Source organism: Gopherus flavomarginatus, chromosome 1, assembly GCF_025201925.1.
Source record: "Gopherus flavomarginatus isolate rGopFla2 chromosome 1, rGopFla2.mat.asm, whole genome shotgun sequence".
NCBI lineage: Eukaryota > Metazoa > Chordata > Testudines > Testudinidae > Gopherus > Gopherus flavomarginatus.
Genome location: NC_066617.1, coordinates 59072233 through 59092220, shown reverse-complemented (window position 1 = coordinate 59092220; position 19988 = coordinate 59072233). Strand labels below are relative to the sequence as shown.

General features: G+C 39.9%; 1 protein-coding gene across 3 annotated transcripts in view; it reads left to right on the top strand.

The window, feature by feature from the left end:
- The window catches only part of ADAMTS20 (ADAM metallopeptidase with thrombospondin type 1 motif 20), a 182089-nt gene that overhangs the window by 118034 nt on the left and 44067 nt on the right, over positions 1-19988 (top strand). For all 3 annotated transcript variants that reach the window (XM_050936005.1, XM_050936004.1, XM_050936007.1), the window contains one exon: positions 2803-2979. In XM_050936005.1, the coding sequence (XP_050791962.1) occupies positions 2803-2979 (177 nt within the window). The remainder of the gene's footprint in view (positions 1-2802; positions 2980-19988) is intronic.

Genomic DNA, 19988 nt, shown 5'->3' with positions numbered 1-19988 from the left:
ATGACACTGAGCTGGGAGGGCCAGCAAGCACTTTGGTGGATAGGATGGGAATTCAAAACGACCTTGATGAATGGGAGAGTTGGTCTCAAATCAACAAGATGAAATTCAATAGAGACAAGTGCAAAGTACTGCACTGAGGAGCAAAAAAAAATCTAACTCACAACTACAAAATGGGGAATAACTGACGAGGCAGTAATACTGCAGAAACAGTTCTGCGAGTTATAGTGGATCACAAATGGTATATGAGTTGTCAATGTAATGCATTTGCAAAAAGGTTAATAGCATCCTGGGATATATTAACAGGAGTGTTTGTATGTAAGACACAAGAGATAATTGTCTTGCTCTGCTTGACACTGGTGAGGTCTCAGCTGGAATACTGTGTCCTGTTCTTGGTGCCACACTTAAGGAACAATGTGGACAAATTGGACATCCAGAAGAGAGAAACAAAAATGATAAAAAGTTTAGAAAACATGACCTATGTGGAAAGGTTTAAAATAAAGTGGGCATGTGTAGTCTTGAGAAAAGAAGACGGGGTGGGGGAAAGGACCTGATAAAATGCTGTTATATGGAGGACGGTGATCAGTTGTTTTCCATGTCCACTGAAAGTAGGACAAGAAGTAATGGGCTTAATTTGCACCAAGGGAGTTTAGGTTAAGTATTAGGAAAATCTTTCTAACTATTAGGATAGTAAGTACTGGAATAGGTTACCAAGGGAGATTGTGGAACTCCCTTCACTGGAGGAAGTTGTTAAGAGCTGATTAGACAAACACTTGTCAAGGATGGTCTATATTTGCTTAGTCCTGCTGCAGGACCAGGGGATGAACTAGATGACCTTTGTGGTCACATCCAGTCCTACATTTCTATAATTCTATGATTCCATCTCACTCAGGTTGAAGTCTCCCATGATAACACAGCTATTTTTTCCCTTCCCATTACAGATAGGTGCTTAAGAGCCAGTCATTTGTTCTCTTGTGTGATTTGGTGGTCTGTAGCAGACACCAGCTAGTATTCTATGTTGTGCTGTATCTTATATGACATTGATTCATAAACATTTAAGAATGCTTGTTTCTGAGTTGTCAATGTCTTTGAAGCAAGTAATGCCAATTTTTACATAGAGTGCTACTCCCCTCCCGCTTTGCACACTTGATCCTTCCTAAATAGGCTGTAACCATTGATTTTAACATCAAACTCTTCCCACCAGATTTCAGAAACAGCACTTAGGTTGAATTTATGCTCATAAGTGAGCATTTCATATTCCTGTTGTTTAGTACCTAGCCTCCTAGCAAGTGAGAAGTTTTCTCAGAAGCTGAAGGTTACTGTACAGCTGACTAGAAGCTTTGCAAGAATTACTGTTCTCGGGGAACATGGAGCATGCAGTAGATGGAGAAAGAAGAACTGGGTTGTAGCATTAACTTAATACTATGGAAAATGGTAACTTTTCTTTGAAAGGGAGATCATGTATTTGAAAAGTGAGCAAGGGAAATAGCTAAACCATTTCAAAGAGCCAAATAAGATGACCTGGGGAAGATACAGACATTGTAAGTCAAGAGAATCTCAACTCCCCTTCTTTAAGTGTGATGGTTTGTATGAACTGTTTTCAATTATGAAAGTAAGGAAGGGATTCTCTATTGCCTGTCTGAGCAAACTTTAACCGTAGATTCTGTTCCAAAGACCACACGTACAGCTAAACAAATATTTTGAGTTTATTCTGACCTAGGGTTCCACTTGCATTACCTCCTACATATTGAATCCCATGTACCTCAATAACCAGTAGATGAATTTTTGAATTTTATGAGTAAAAATGGAAAATTCAACATCTGATTTTTTGTATATGTTATTCACCAGCTCTAGTAACTTAGTTCCCTAGGCCTAGTCTGTGCATCATGTCATTTTCTCTGCTAATACCTGCACACTAAGGAATTTGCTTTGTACAATATATACAGCCCTCCTTTGGTTTAGTATTTTCTTAATAGAGAAACAGAGTATATGACAATAAAGCAGTAGGACATATTGTTTCCTCATCAGATTATAATTTATTTCTAATAGTTTATTATAAATAAGCAATGTTTTCTGAGAAGAATGGATTAAGTTAACTAGGAGTGAGCTTGGGCTAGAGTGAATCCAAACCAGCTTTTCTATTTGTTTTAGCAGTACATGTAACATTTGGCAGAACTTCTGGCTAAAGATTATTTCTCTCTTTTTTTGTTTCTGCTCTACAAAATAATAACTTTAAATTGAAAAAAATAGATATGTAATATGTATATCAGGAGATACCTATGTCTACAAAACAAATGGCCTTTAAGAATCAGAATATGAACATCGGGATGAGTAGTGTACTTTGTTGCCTGGTGTTCCTGGGGGTTCTCTTGTTCAAGCAGAAAACTTAGTTTTATACCCAATTTCCATTTGCCCTTATCACAGAAAAAGGGGTACATGCTACACTGACTCTGGGTGCTAACCCTGAAGACTTACTAATTTCTCTTAAATTCTTTTCTCTCATACTAGTGTTCACTTCTGCCTGAAGGAGCAGACTGTTTTCTGTCTTCTTGTCTTTTGTAGACAAAAGTTTAATTAAATAAAAAAATGTAGTTGTGTAAGCTCTTTGGGGCACAACTTGCCTTTTTGTTATGTATGGGTGGAGTACCTAGTAAATGGGACTAAGATTTTTGCCTGAGGCATCTAGGCAGTAACGCAATAAAAATATTAAATAGTAATAACAGTTTACTGATTATGCAAATATCTGTTTGGCATATGAAGACTGTTGATGAGACCCCTGAACTATATCTTTTTTGTTTTTTTTAGTGTTCTCATACATGTGGAGATGGAATAAAGACAAGATTAGTGATTTGTCAGCTTCCTAATGGCCAAATGTTGAATGATCAAAGCTGTGAAATTCTAGACAAGCCACCTAATATGGCACAATGTAATGTGCATTCTTGTCCTGGCGATGTTTCATGGCAACGGGGACCATGGAAATCGGTACGATAGTATTCACTACTTCCTCCCTCTCTCTCTCTTTTTATAAATTATATATAGTATTTTTATTTGATCACAGGGAGACAAAACTGTGTGTGGAATGTACCCATTGTAGCTTTATTAAGCATCTGCTACTGCTCCCATTTAATTAAATGGCAAACTTCCATTGACTTGTCTGGCAGCAGGATGTAAACAATCATAAGAAACATTTTAAATATGGTTGCTGTTCATCCTGGGTTATAGTGCTGATAAACAGTTTATTCTGTTCTGCAGGAGGAGGAATCAATTTGGGATTTTAAATTTAAAATAAATACTGTAATTTGTGCTATAGTATTATCTAAATATTTATATCTATACTTGCATGTAGATATCTAATGCATAACATTCTAATCTAAGCTACATCTAAGTATCAAATGTATCTCCCACACATCTTTTGTTTTCCCTGAAATCAGTCAGCACTGTACTCTGCATTTTATGAATAATTGTGTATAAAGGTTTACATTTGTGGCTATAACAATGACTAATTAAAGGTGTCTGTATAATTGTATAAGTAATTCTAATAGAGCTCCTATCTATATGTCACTGTCTGTTATTATGTAAAAACAAATACAGTGATCATCATTAAAATCTGTACAGTTCCCACTTGCAGATAATATACATTACTGAAATAATCACAGTAGACCCTATGCTAAGGGACTAGGTAGTATTCCCTATGCTGTGAATGCCACTGTAACAGTTATTGGACGATGTGCAAAAATTGTAAAGAGATCAATGGCAACCACAATAGGGCCTGGATCCAGTTCCACTGAAGTCAGTGGCAAAAATCCCATTCACTTCATTGGGAGCAGGACCAGGATCACAATTCTGTTAAACATTACTTATGTTAACAAGCTGATTTAATTTGGTATTTTTGATCAAAGAATGTGGAAATATTATATTAAGTGAACTCCAGATTTCAGTTTTAAAATATTTTTAAATAATCTAATTTTATAACTTAAATTTGATACCAATATAAATTGAAATAGATGTTTTAATTAGTAATTTATAATAGAATCTCCTTTCTTCCACTGTGCAATCGGAGTTTGTCTTATGCTGGTGCCTGCATGTCTGTTAGGCAAAACTTGTTTAGCCATTTGCCAAGTGTTAACTGGTGACTTGCAAACATTTCCTAATATATGCTTTTGTTTTGTTTTGTTTAACTGTAGAATTACATGCTGAAAGGGTAAGCAGAACTTTCAGCATTACCACTGACGAAAAGCTCAATGTTTATTCCTTTCCGATCTCCTGAAATCACTTACTGCCAGTTTGTTTTCTCAGTGATGCTGCAGATTGCACTGCAATAGGTGGGTGCTCTCTGTTGAGGAAGTGGGGTCCAGGTAAATGTCCTTTTAATTAAACCAGATGTGATGTAGTTTTGCAAAGATTTTCATGTTATTTTATATCCCAAGTGATATAAAGTGCATTTTATATCTTTCAAAACTAAGCCATATGGTTTGAAATGGGACCTTTTAGCAACCAGTAGGAACCTTTATTTGACCCTCTCTTTACTCCATGCCCTAGTGGGGTTCTGTGGTGATGTTGACATCACCAGCATGTTGCAGATTGGGTGTCACTCCCAAGAGGGAGCTGGTCATCAAAACCAGTAGGGGGACCTAAAATGAAAGTATATTCAAATGCTACGTGTGTTGACTATGCTTCTTAACCTTACTGCTAGGAGTATTCAGCACATAAAACTATAATGAACATTTTAAAAAATATTTCAAATCACCTTTTAAGTAGGGCTTGGATGAATGCACATTGTCTGGAATTATTGATCACTAAGGGCTAGTGTGTGTGTATTTGGCACAACCCTTAGTTAGAGTGGTGCAAAGTCGCAGAGCCCTGGAGAAGCACCAGAAGTGTTCTGTCTCAGAAGCAGAAAGTCTACTCTGAGCTCCCCGGTGCATTGTGGTGTGCACTCTGCAAATCGCTACACTTAGAATATTTCTTCACTCCCACCTCATTGGCTCTGCTGACCAGTGTGTATGGAAGGGTTGGGAGAAGCCATGACTCTGCTTTACATGTGCCATTTTGTAGTGCTGGGCAACATTGGATGAGTGTCTGGTAGCCACTCTGTAATCTCTGGAGCACTTTGATTCTGCCTTATCTTCACCGTGCCCCTCCCATTCCCCGCTCCCGCCCCCTTAAAGGCTCTGTGGGAACTCAGTAGAATCTAGTTCTGCAGTCTTAAATAAAAATGTTTTAGGATAACAAGTGTGAGTCTGGATAAGAGCACATTATACATTTTATATAAAATTGTGAGTTATCTGTATCCTAGTAAAGAGGAGAGGATAGAAGTTGATGGAGTACAGGTAGGAACTGAAAGTGAAACAGTCAAACAAAGAAGTCCCTTTTAGTTACATCACATGAAGGCAGACAACTAAATATTGACAAATTATATGAATGCTTTTATATAAATAGTAGAAGTCTAAATACTAAGATGGGTGAACTTGAATGCCTGGTGTTAAATGAGAATATTGATATAAAAGGCATCATAAAAACATGATGAAACGATGATAAAAATATATGGGAATAACAGAGTAGGTCACACTGGTGGGGGAGTGGAACTATATGTGAAAGAATGCATAAAGTTGTATATAGTAAAAATCTTAAAATGAATCAAAATGTACCACAGAATCTTTATGGATAGAAATTCCATGCTTGAATAAAAAAAACTGTAACAGTAGGAATATACTACCAATAACCTGACCAAGATGGTGATTGTGAAATACTCAGGGAGATTAGAGAGGCTACAAAAATATAACGTTCAATAATAATGGAGAATTTCAACTATCCCCATATTGACGTGGTTCATGTCAGCTCAGGATGGGATGCAGGGATAATATTTCTAGACATCATTAATGACTGCTTCTTGGAGCAGCTAGTCCTGGAACCAACGAGGGGAGAGGCAATTCTTTATTTAGTCATAAGTGGCTAACACTATAATAGAGACGCAAACTAACTGCATGCCCCAAATAAAAAAACAGTAAGAGAAACAAAAAAAAAAAATTAAAAAAAAAAACCTACCCTGGCGAAACAACAGAGTAAAAGAGGCAGTTAGAGACAAAAAGGCATCCTTTAAAAATTGGAGGTCAAATCTAGTGACAAAAATAGAAAGGAGCATAAATTCTGGCAAGCCAAGTGTAAAAGTATAATTAGGCAGGCCAAAAAAAAATTTGAAGAACTAGCAAAAGACACAAAAACAAACAGGATTTTTTTTTAAGTACATCAGAAGCAGGAAGCCTGCCAAACAATCACTGAGGCCACTGGACAATCAAGGTGCTAAATGTGCATTAAAGGCAGACAAGGCTATTGTGGAGAAGCTAAATCAATTCTTTGCATTGGCCTTCACTGCAGTGGTTGTGTGGTGTCAGTACAGGAACATACTGATACGTTAAACAGTGATAAGTTACCAGGACCAGACGTCATTCAGTCAGGAGTTCTGAAGGACCTCAGAAATTTAATTGCAGAACTACTAACTGTGGCATCTGACCTATCACTTAAATTACTCTCTGTTCTGAGGGTAGCTAATGTGACACCAACTTTTCAAAAAGGCTCCAGAGGCTATTCTGGCAATTACAGGGGTAAGCCTAAATTCAGTATCAGGCACAATGATTTAAACTATAGTAAAGAACAGAATTATGAGAGACATAGACAAATAAAATATGGTGGGAATAGTCAACACGACTTTTGTAAAAGGAAACCATGCCACACCAATCTGTTAGAATTATTTGAGGGTGTTGATAAACATGGACCAGCAGGATCCAGTGATACAGTGTACTTGGACTTTCAGAAAGTCTTTGACAAGGTGCCACGCCAAAGGCTCTTAAGCAAAGTAAGGAATTGTGGGATAAAAGGAAAGATGCTTTCATGGATCAGTAACTGGTTAAAATAAAAACCAAAGGATAGAAATAAACGGTCAGTTTTCACAGTGGAGAGAGGTAAATAGCGGGATCTGCCGAGAATCAATACTGGGGCCAGTGCTGTTAAACTTATTTATAAATGACCTGGAAAAAGCGGAAACAGTGAGGTGGCGAAGTTGCAGATGATACAAATTCAAGATAGTTAAATCCAAAGCAGACTGCGAAGAGGTACATAGAGATCTCACAAAACTGGGTGACTGGGCAAGAACATGGCAGATGAAATTAAATGTTGATAGATGCACAGTAATGCACGTTGGAAAACATAATCCCAATTATACATACACAATGATGGGGTTTAAATTAGCTGAATACCATTCAAGAAAGAGATCACAGAGTTCTTCAAATAGATGCAGCCATGTATTCAATCTAGGTGTGTGCACACCCAGCATGCCAGAGCTGGAGAATTTTGCCTAGCAGTATCTGTAGATGCAGTGCTCGTGCCTTGGGCTGTAATCCCACCCCGGTCAGTGTTCCTTCTAAGCGCCATGCCTGCACAGCTGCACAAGAGGCCATCAAGGACTGCGTACCTGATTAGTACAGCTGCACAGGTGCGCACACAGGGGTAGCCACAAGTGGGCCTGCAGGATGTGTAGGGTGAGGTGGGGAATAGGATGTGGGTGGGGGCATTGGAGTGAGGTGGGTTGGTATTGATGGGAGAACTTGGGGCATGCAGGGCTACGGTGAGGAGAGAGGCTCTCTCCAAGCCCCAGGCCTGCGGCAGGGAGAGATGCCTTTCCCCTAGCCCCAGGGCTGCGGCGGGGAAAGAGGACTACTGAACATTATGCAGTGTTAATTTTATTTTTTATTTGATTTCATATGAAATCAATGTCGTAAGCAGTGCACCTTGTTAATTATCCCTTGTTTTAATATTCATTCTTCTTCTTCCATACCTATGGTAACTTTTTAAAAATATATATTATATCTAGGTTTTTGTTCCTACTGGTGGCGCACATCGTCTTGATATTGGTGCTGCACATAATCAAATTCATTCCGCACATGGATGAAAAAAATCAGAGAGAATATTGTGGCCTTGGCTATGAGGCAGGGCTGCCCTGACCCCCACCGTCTACCCCTAGTTCCTTCTCACTGCTCCTGGCTGAAGCCGGAGCTCTGTGTGGTTATCAGCTCATTCTCTGTCTCAGTTTTCTGAGTTTTTTTTTCTTTGTGTATATAGTTTTTAGATAATCACTAGTACCCTAGATAGTGTTAGTTAAGTTAGTTAGTTAGGATACTTATTGCCCTGTGTGATGCTTTCACCAGGGTTCAGGTGCTGTCCATCATGTGGGTGGGCAATTCCTCATAGTGATCCTCACATGAGATGCTTGCCATGTTTAGGGGCACACACTGAGGAGCAGTGCTCTATTTGTAAATCATTCACCAGCAGAAACCAGGTGGCCAGAGACTTACACTTGGAACAGCACCTTCTCGAGCAGGCCATGAGGCCTGTTTCACTACCTATTTCACTACCAAGGCCTAAGGTCAGCTGTTACCTCCCCCAAGAGACGGAGGTGCCGTTCACCCTCCTCGGGATCACTGAAGTCCCATAAAGCTAAATGGGACCATCCCAGGGCTCATGGAGACTCTTCTTCCTCCTCTAAAAAGAGCATGGACCGGCATACCACTTCTGACATGTGGGATGGAGTAGGTCCATCATACCATTTCCAGGTACTGTGCTGAGGACACTGAGAGCCCAAACCATCTCCAAGGAGGCATACCAGGAAGCAACAGAGTTACTCTGCCTATCTATTCCGGATTATCCACTTATCCAGGATGTTACCAGGGCAACGGCCTCCACCGCCTTGGTAACACCCTTTGGTTGTGTTGCAGAGACAAAGAGTCCGTCGGCACAGCAGGCTGGTCCTTTTGCGCCACAGACTGTAGAATTGAGGCCAGTGTTTGGCCTGGCACTGAGGACCCCCTCATCACTGGTTCACTCCTCGGCACCAACATTGTCTTGGCAGGAGTTTCCTTCTTCTTTGGGTACCAATCCCTTCCCTGGCACCAGGAGTAGGTGTCAGATATTTGACACCAGCTATGCCGATTCCTCATTCCTCATCAGCACCAGTACCACTTTCCTGTTGGGCTGTGGATGAGTCTAACCATCTGCTTACACCATTGGGACTAACTTCAATGCTTTCACCAGAAACATGGCAGGACTTGATATCCAGGTAAGGGTCCTACTCCTGGCCTTCATCACTTGATTGGCATTAGGGACCATTCTCAGAGCAGTATCGGTACTGAAATCAGCACTCCTCGTGTAGTTGGGACCTGGGCTCCTGGCTTGGTGCCTACTGGCCACCAGTGCCTTATCTGTACTCACAGAGGCCTCTTTGGAATCCCTGGGATGCTCCTCAGTCCCAGAGATCATATTCTTCAGCCAGCTCCAGAGCGAATTCACGGGCCCTGTTGGTGGCTAATGTTGCTGTTCTACCACAAGCGTTGAGGCGTTGAGTCTTCTTCAGGGCCTCCAGACTTGTCTCATCTGGATCCAATTATTCAGGAACAAAATACATCCCTGGTGTACTTGACTGTTCTTCATCTCCTGATGATTCAGTGGTACAGGTCCCTCTTCTCCCTCAATGCCTGAGAATTTGAAGGCATACCAGCACCTTTAGCAGCATATGGCTGCTTACTGAGGCATCCAGGCAGAATTTTTACAGAAGAATATGCACAAGTTCCTCTACATTTTCCAACCATCTGCTCCAGGGAGAGTAGGCCTCCCTATTAATGATGCTCTCCTGGAAATGTGGTCCATTTTGCCAGACTGTCTTCTCCTTCTCCAAATGTGACTGAAGTCAGTCTTTCACCTGACCCATCATCACTTGCACAGACTGGTCCGACTTTCTCTGCCATTCCTGGTCTTCTTATGGTGGTGGACAGTTCAGGATAACATATGCCAGGGTTTTCCTTGATCAGCCCCTACCAGCTAGGACTGTTTTGGGGAGCACATCTGGGGTCACTAAAAGTTCAGGGCTTGTGGCCAGAACAGAAAGCATCACTGCATATCAACATCCTGGAGCTTCAAGTCAACTACATGCCTGTCAGACTTTTTCTCATTATCCACACTTTCCAAAATCACATCAAGGACTCAGTGGTTCACGTACTAACTGACAATACCACTGCAATGTATTATGAGACATACGGGAGGGAAGCACACTCAAATGTTCTGTGTCAGGATCAGGATCTGGCTGTTTTGCATCGGTAAGAGCATTACTCTGGTGGCCAATCATTTACCTAGGGTCCAAAATCAACTCAGATCACCTCAGCAGGAATTTCCCCCTGAATCATGAGTGATCCCTGAAGCCCAGTATCCTGCAGTCCATCTTTGCAGCTTGGGACATCCCAACAATCAACCTGTTTGCTATGAGAGACAACAAGAAATGCCATCTGTTTTGCTCATGAGGAGTCTCAGTCCAGGCTCCCAGAGTGATACCTTTTACCTGGACTGGGAAGCAGCTCTCCTGTATGCTTTCCTCACTGATTCCAATCATCCTGCAGGTGATCTTCAAACTGAAATTGGACTGTGCCAAGGTCATCTTCATTGCTCCAGCATGGCTGAGGCAGTGTTGGTTCTCTGACCTTTTCCTGTTATGGATTTGGCCTCCCATATGCCTTTCTCTTCATTCTGACCTTCTGACTCAGCATCACAGTCATACTTTGCATCCTGTGCTCAGCTCTCTGCATCTCACTACATGGCTGCTCTCTGGTTAAATGAGGAGGAAGAGCAATGTTCAGAGGCTGTTGGACAGGTTTTACTCAATATAGGAAGCTTTCTACCAGAATGGCCTATTTGGCCAAATAGAACCATTTCTTGATATGGTCATTAGCCCACGGAGTTCAACCAAAGCTGACTAGTATTCCGAACATCTTGGAGTATTTGTTACTTTTTCAGTCATAAGGTCTTTTACTTAGCTTGTTGAGGGTGCATCTGATGACAAGTTTGGTGTTCATCCACCCATCCATGGGAGGTTAGTATTTTTGAATACCATGGTAACAAGTTTCTTGAAAGGAATACTTTGTCTCCACCCACCAGTGAGAGAGCCTGTTGCTTTATGGGTCCTTAATATGGTATTAGCAGCTCTGATCAAGCCTCTGGTATCTTCTTCTTTTTCTCTTTTGTATCAAAAAAAATGTATTCCTGATGGCAATGACATCTATGAGGAAAGTGTGTGAGTTGCAAACTTCGATAGCAGAGCCTCCTTACACACAATTCTCCAAAGACAAAGTGACCTTGTGGTCGCACCCTAACTTGTTATCTGAAGTGGTTTCTCAACTTCATTTGAATCTGGTGGTATATATACCTGTGTTCTTTTCTAAACTGCATTCAATCCTGGGGGAGCAGCATCTTCACTCATTGGATGTCAGGCGATGTCTAGATTTTTACCTGGACAGGACTAAACTCTCATGCTTTGCCTCATCTGTTTGTGTCGAATTCAGACTGAATGAAGAGACAAGCAATCTCTTTGCAGATGATCTCTAAGTGGGTAACTTCCTATATCAAGACAGAATACGAAATAACTCTGATTATGCCCCCTCAAAGGATGTGAGCTTATTCTATCAGAGCGCAGGCTATGTTGATTGTATTGTTAAGTGATGTTTAAATATAGGACTTCCACTAATGGATCATTATGCCATTTTTGCAGCACCCAGAGCAGATGCAAACTTTGGGAAGGCATCTTTGCAATCCCTTTTTAAATAGACTCTGAGCTGTACTCCTGCAAGTACTGCTTGTGAGTTACCTATGTGGAATACACAGCTACATCTACTCGAAGAAAAAGATCAGTTACTTATCTGTACTGTAACTGTTGTTCTTTGAGATATGATGCAGACGTATTCTACAACTCATCCTCCTTCCCCTCTGCATTGGAGTCTATGCTCTTGGCATTCCATGTAAAGGAACTGAGGCGGGCTGGGGCACTGCCACCTCATATAGCCAGGAGAGGGGCTACAGACACAAGGTGTGGGCACTGCCTCTATGAGTACTCAGTATCAGAGGGATAGCCGTGTTAGTCTGGATCTGTAAAAGCAGCAAAGAGTCCTGTGGCACCTTATAGACTAACAGACGTATTGGAGCATGAGCTTTCGTGGGTGAATACATGCATCTGAGGAAGTGGGTATTCACCCACGAAAGCTCGTGCTCCAAAACCTCTGTTAGTCTATAAGGTGTCACAGGATTCTTTGCTGCTTCTATGGGTACTGTTAGGCAAAATTCTCTGGCTCAAGTGCACTTCACATGCACACGCCTATGAGGAATACACATTTGCACATACCTCAAAGAACAACAATTATGAGTAAGTAACTGTTTTTCATCGTGGGTAGTTCTCTAAAAACATCTGCTCAATGTGCATCAGCAGTCAAAAAAGCTAACAATGTTAGGGACAATTAGGAAAGGGCTAGATAGTAAGACAGAAAATATCAAAATGCCACTGTATAAATCCATGGTATGCCCAGACCTTGGCTACTGTGTGCAGTTCTGGACGCCCCATCTCAAAGAAGATGTATTCATATTGGAAAAAGTACAGAGAAGAGCAACAAAAATGATTAAGATTATTTAACAGCTTCCATATGAGGAGACATTAAAAAGATTGGGACTATTCAATTTAGAAGAGAGAGGATTAAGGCAGGAGTGGGTGTAGAGGTCTATAAAAGCATAAATGGTGTGGAGAAAGTGAATAAAAACACAAGAACAAGGTCACCCAATGAAATAAATAGTATCAGATTTAAACCAAACATAAGGAACTACTTCTTCACACAACACACAGTGAACCTGTGGAACTTGCTGTCAGGGGATGCTATGAAGGCCAAAAATATAAATGGGTTAAAAAAGAATTAGAGAAGTTCATGGAGGATAGGTCCATCAATGGCTGTTAGCCAAGATAGTCAGGGAAATAACCCCATGCTCTGAGTGTCCTTCAACCCCTGCCTGATAGAAGCTGGGACTGGATTACAAGGGATGGATATTTCTATTAAATTATCCTGTTCTGTACCTTCTTTCTGAAGCATCTGGCACTGGCCACTGTTGGAAGACAGGATCCTGGGCCAGAAAAACATTGGTCTAACCCAGTGTGGCCATTCTTATGTTCTATAATCTTACAGCAATATTGATAACATTACTGCATAGTATGTCTGCACATTTTTATAGTTTTCTTTGCAATGGGTGTAGAGGTTAGTAATACGAGGTCATATTCTCAGTCTGTGTAAATTGACATAGTGCCATTGATTTCATTGGAGCTACTCCAAGTGACACCACCTGACAATCTGTCCCATCCACTTCAATAATAAAAAGTTAATAAAGATTGTATAATAGAAATGTACAGTTAAAAGAATACTGAAGCAGATTCTCTTTCACTTTTCATTGCTTTGCCCATCTCTGGTGTGCAAAGCAGCCATAAATCTTATGCACCTGGCTCCAGAAGGATTCCCTTTGTGTCAGGGAATCTACAATTACTATAGAGTTGTCAAAATGTGTTGTACACAATCTTCTGCACCTTGCCAAATGCATGAGGGAGAGGGGAGGACTGGGGGAAAGGAGACACAGATACAGCATTACTGGCTGTGGAATGGCCTTTGAGGGAACACAGATTGGGGCATAAATTAGAGCAGCCCTGAAGTTACTTTTAATTTACAGTGGGAGCTGGCCTGGGCCCTGCTGAGCTCAGATTTAAGGAAGTGCATAGGCACCGAGTTTCTAATCTGCCAGGGATGCTGCCCTGTACTTTGCCCAGGCCCTGCCCACACTCCACCCCTACACAGTTCCGCCCCCTCCTTCAAGCATGCTGTGCCCTCGCTCCTCCCCTGCCCCTCCCCCAATGCCTCCTAACACTGTAAAATAGCTGTTCCACAGCATGTGGTAGGCATTGGGAGGGAGGGGAAGGTGCTGATCAGTAGGGCCCGCCGGCGGGCAGGAAGCGCTGGTGGAAGGGGAGGTTTTCCTATGGGTGCTCCAGTCCCAGAGCACCCACGGAGTCAGCACTTATGAGGAAGTGTAAAGGTTGCTTTGTCCCTGTTCAAATCTATCCCTGACTACTTCTCAGCTGGACCAGAAGCTCTGACTCACTGATTCTGCAAAAGTTCTAGTTGTAGTACATCCTCCTGTTGGGTCTAGCGTCAGGTATAATGATGCAGAAGAAGACTGAGCTAAAGAAATTAGAATCCTCAGGACAGGCAATAATGTGACACAAGAGTTAGAAAGAATGTGTCAGTTGACAATTGCCATTTCTTTTTCTTCCAGTATAGCGTGAGGATTGTGTCACCTATCTGCCTTCTGTTATAGATATAAGCAAAAAATAACAACAATTGGCACTTGAAATGAGCTCTTATCAATTATAGGTCTTGGCTTCTTCAGAGTAACTGTCATTGGTAACTGCATATCATTGGCCTCAATGTTTGATAGACTACTGGGAGTAGCTCCAAAGAATGCTATAGCCAGGTCTGTAAGCTGTAGAGATGTGATAGTGTCATACTTTCACTACTAGATTGGTGCTGCTGTGTGTAGAATAGTGGGTTCACTATAGAGAGACTGTATTAGATCAGTTTCAACAGCATTTGTAATTGCTTGAAGATTACTGAAATTCAATTAAAATGCAGTTCTGTCCTGACAAGTGTTAGTGTACAAATGTGCAAATTTTTACTTAACAGGTCTGCTCTGCCTGTGCACTCCAGGTCATATGTGTTGACTTTAATTAGTGTAGGGCTTGTCTACGTGAGGACACTCAGGAAAATTAATCTGGATTATCTGAAGGTTTGAATTTAAAGTGGATTCATTAAACTCTGTTAAACCTCTGTGTGGGCACTTCCAAAATTAAAGAGGCCTTAATTCAGTTTAACTTAACAAACTGATTGAGGCCATTTTAATTGTGAATGAGGGTGACCACACTGAGGTTTAATGCAGTTTAATGAATCCACTTTTAATTCACACCTTTAATTAATCTGGATTAATTTTCCTGAGTGTCCCTAAGTAGGCAAGTCCTAATATAAATTGTATGACTATTAACTACTATGAGTGCTGCAGAATGATTGAATTGAATTCTTTAAATGACTATAAATAAAATTAACTTAAGTTCCCATTGCAGAATCTTGAGTATTGGTGATGTCAAAGCCAGAGACTTTAGTCCCAGATTGAGTTTGCAGGGTGGCAATTAGGAAATACATCCCTTTACTTATAAATTGAATACACTTGGTATGAAGTCTCTGAGACACAAAGAATAGGGGATCCTAGGAGGGCCATTTTACAATCACTTTTCAAAGTATAAGTGCCCCTCCCCCCCAGTCCTCGCTTTGAATTGTACATAAGTTTGAGTGAACTTTCTTTAACAAAAGATGAATCGTGGTCTTTATTTGCAGAAAAAAAAGGAAACAGGTTGGCTTCATCTGCATGTCAACTAGTAATGGTCAGGTGACTATCCAAGATCCATACATCTTTCAGGGACTCTGAAAGATTTTGATTATTCTTGCGGGGATACAACTCAATCCAAAATAATAAATTTGTCACATTCTTGATTTAAAGTAAAATTTTTAATATAATTAATCTATTAAATCTCTGGCAGTGGCATGGGTACAAAAAACCTGTAAGTCAAATTTCTAGGTACAATCTTTCAGGCTAACTGCAGCATACTTGAGTACAAAATCTCTGTCTTGATACATACAGTGCACTATAATACAAGGTCTAAATTAACCTTTCATATAACTAATTATTTCAGTGGAATTACACCAGGAAAAAATTCTGCCTCCTATGTCTAGGATGTTTTCCTTTAAGTCTTCCCTGCTTTTAGGTGTGAAAGGGTTGAGCTAACCATTCAAAACTCTGTGGAGGAATTAAAAAAAAACTTGAGAGAAAATATATGGATACCATATGCCACATTGTAAAATATCAAGAGAAAATGCCATAGTGTTTTAGCAGTTTGCTAAGAGTACATTTTTTTATTAATGATTTATATTTTATTCTTTCCTTCTTTCATTACACTATGTTGGATTCTTACATCTGTCTCCCTCCCAATAGGGGTATTTCAAGGCTGACCAGTTTTCTGCCTTCACTGTGTTATTCCCAGCAAAAGACAGTCTGCCTAAGCAGACTTGCTTCACTTCTCTCCTCAGAGATGGCACACAGTTTAATTGCTAGAGCTACCACAATGTTCTTTCTAAGCAAGCATATTTTTTCTTAAGGTAAAAGCACTAGAAAGCACTACAAAGAAAACAGAATACTAATATGCTTACCAGAGATCATCCTCTCCCTTCAACTCTCAACCAGGGGTTTTCCTGTGGTTTCAGGTTGATTGCACCCATTGCTCCAAACAGGAACACAGTCTTATGGGACCTCTGTAGGCCAAAGTCCTTCCAATCCTTCTCTAAGGATTGGGGCCTTCCATGTATCAGAGGTCCTATCCATTTGCTAGCTCAGGAAGAAGACCCTGAATCAGTTTAAACTCCAATTATGTAAAGTCCTTTCTTTGTTTGTTGATTCCTTGAGAATTCAGTTTTGATCATTGAACTGTCCTCATGTAACAGGTGATCAGCATACCTAAGGACCTCCCCTCAAGGTAAAGCTTCAAAGGCTGAGCCTGTAGATGGGGGCTTGCAATCCTTTCTGTTCCAGTACTTCCCAGGAATTCCGCTTCACGTGTATTGTTCCAAAAGATTAGTCATGTCTGCTACCTTGTTCAACAGAGTCTTTTCAAGTTCACAATACTTCCCAGATATTGCATTAATCTTGTCTTTACACAATCCCACAATAGTACATAAACATTTGCATTTTTAATACAATGGGATCCTCAAATACTTAAGTTAAACCTTACTGAATTAAGTTTAATTCAGTAAGGTTTGTCCAGGATATTGCAGGAAATTGCCATCTGTTACGCAATTTTTTCAGTCAACATGAAATATTATTCAATCAATTTTTAGTTTTTCATTGATTCCTTTAGTCAAATTGTGAAACTAAATAGTAAATTATGGTTATTTGTTGAGGGATGACTGTGTTAGATTTTACGTTCTAAAAGACAAATGATGGGCTGTTACTTCATTTAGAGCGCTGAGTGAGCAGTCTGCAGACATCGCATAGTTGCTCCAGAGTTTGGTGTATGTTTGTTTGTTTTTAAGAATAGAATGTACTAGGAGGTGGATTGGCTGGCCATCAGTAGGGAGTTAGGAAAGGATATTTGCCCCACACCCCCCGTGTATTCTGGGAGTTTTTTTTAAAAAAAACCCTCCTTCTTCTGAAGCATCAGAGATGGCCACAGCTGGAGATCAGATACTGGACAGGGTGGGCCAAGGCTCTATAGTGGCACTGACCATTCTCGTTCTCACATGCTTGACTGGCTGGTTCTTCCTCAGTGCTTACAGTCTAACTGACAGTTATATGTTGATTTGGGAAGGAATTTTTCCCCAGGTCAGATTGGTAGTGATCTTGTGGGGGATGTTGCCTTCTTCTGAAGTGTGTGTGTGTGGGTCATTTGCCAGGATTATCTGGGTATATTTCATTTAATCATTTCCCTGCCTTTCGGAGGCCTCAGGCTCTGGTGCATGTTAGTCCCTCCTGTTCTCTCCCTGTGGTATGTAATAGTCTAATGTCCCATGGGCTGTAATATTTTGGTCCTGTTTCAGTGGTCAGGTTTAGTGTGCAGGTGTCAATGGCCTGCGATATAAGGAGGTTAGACTAGATGACCTAGTGGTCGCTTCCGGTAAGTTTTCATGGAACAGGTTTGTCTTGAGGAAAGGTTTGAAAGAGAGTAGTGTAGGTGCTCCTGTATTTCTCAAAGTATTTTTAATAATTCCATTAAAAGTTCAAGAGGTGTATTTCATCACAATATGAAGTTTACTAATTTAGGTGCCAGTTCAAGAATACACTTAGATGTTTAAATCCAACCCTATTCAGTATAGCACGTAATTATATGCTTAACCTTGACTTCAGTGGGATTTAAAGGTGAACTTAAGCGCTGCCTGAATATGGATGCTTTCCTGATCAGGGCTTTAGCATGGAATACCAAAGCGAAAACTGAAAAATGACATACATCATTGGAGTGGAAACAGGTGTGTCTCTCTGCCCTCTGTTTCAAGTAGCAACATCCAGGTCTTCAGGCACGTGTAGAACAGCCAACAGCCTATTGTTTAGGGCACTCCTCTGGGATATAGGAAACTCAGGTTTGAATATTTGCTTTGCATGGTTTGGAATAGAAACCCGAACCCAAGTCTTCACCATCGGACTATAGAGCCTCTCTCTGTTCCAATGAATATTTAATTATTTATAAAAACTGGAACTGCTTCAAGATGACAGATTGAGAGAAACCCACCGTAGAATTAAATTAAATATTAATTTAAGTGCTCAGATATTTTTAAATGAGAGCGTACGATACATCAGCATTTACTATTGGAGCTAAGAATTAGGAAACTTCATTTTAAGAATGCTAACTGTCCTGCATACCTTGGAGCCATCTGTAGCTGGTCCGTGTTCGGGTATCTTTTTATCAATGGATTCATGTATAGTCCAGAGCTGAATCAGGTATTTATCTCCTCCTTAAATGAAGATCAAATTATAGTTTTGTTTTTAGAATAAAGTATATTGTTAGGATATTTATGCAGATCAGATAAGGTACTCCTTCTAGAGGCATATTCAACATACCAGTGGCATATTATGTGTTTTTTCTTCTATTGTTGGGCAAATATTGATACATGCGACTGTCCTTAGTATTACCAGTGCATAAATGGGAGGATGAACTCCTCTTTCTAGTTAGTTTTATGTTTTAAAGATTTTTAATGGCATAACTTACTATCATTCAGTCACATATTTTAAAGCTCTGAGACAAATGTTGCTGATTTCTTTAGTGTTCTAGGTTTTCCCTTTAGTCATTAACTCCAGAATTACTACACTGAAGAACTCTGTCTTTGCGCTAGTGGAAGAAATGTAATTTTTATTTTATTTTTATGAATGGAAGTAATTTTTTTAAAAAACTGAGGTTCCAGTCCTGTCCCAATGAAGTCAATGCCAATTTCCCATTGACTTCTCTACGAGCAGGAGCAGGCCAATGGTGCATAAGTAGAAATATTTGCTTTAATTTTAATATGAAGATCCTATCATGTTTCATAGAAGTGCCTGCATTCACTTCTATAGTATATAAAGAGTATTTATATCCTTAAAGTTAACCTTTTATATTAAAAGGGAACTCAGGATCAGAAATCATGGTTTTCAAAACCAGGTACATTCTTATACCTCTACCACTGCTGCTGCATATTTTCAAACTTCAGAAATACCTCATTACTGATACAACATATTTAATATCCCATTGATCGAAATCTTTAATGGTAGCATATGCTGATGATTCTTTAAAACTTTGAGAGAAAGGAATGCCTTTTCAGAGATCAACTGGTAATGTCTGCCACTATCCAGACTGTGTCATAAAATGGACCTGGAATAGTAGACTATTAACTATACCATAATTTTGATTAAAATGGATCAAAATAGCTATTTCCAAAATTCCAAAAAGAAGATTTGTATGTGTTGGTTTTATTAAATTTAGAATACATTCATCCATTTTGATACTATTGTCTGTGTAGTTTTAAAAATAAATAATTTATAATTTATGTCTGATAATTTATTATGTTGAGGTGACTTCGTGTCTGTGAAATACAGTTGCATTTTAACCCCTATTTGTTTGACACATGTTTTGTGGCTTTGTCTGTGTTTATATTTAATTTGTGCTTTATTAATGCATCCTAATATTTGGGCTTCTTTTTAAAAAATGTTGGAATTAACCACTATTGTGGGAAATGTTTTATTACCATTGAGTGATCTTTGTATTGTAATGAATTTTCTATGGTTTTTCAGTAACATTTTCACAGGGAAAAAATGTTAAGGAATTCCTTTTGTAAAATATTAAAGGTTGTTGTATTATAGAACTTGTCATGGTTTTTATACCTGAACCTAAAATTAATTACCTTAACTAATCATTGTTGCCACCAGAAAGCTTACTTAGGCACAACAGCAGCAATTAATGAAGTTGGGCAGGTTGGCATGAAATATCCAGGTTGATGCATGATTTTTGGAGATAGATTTAAAGGATA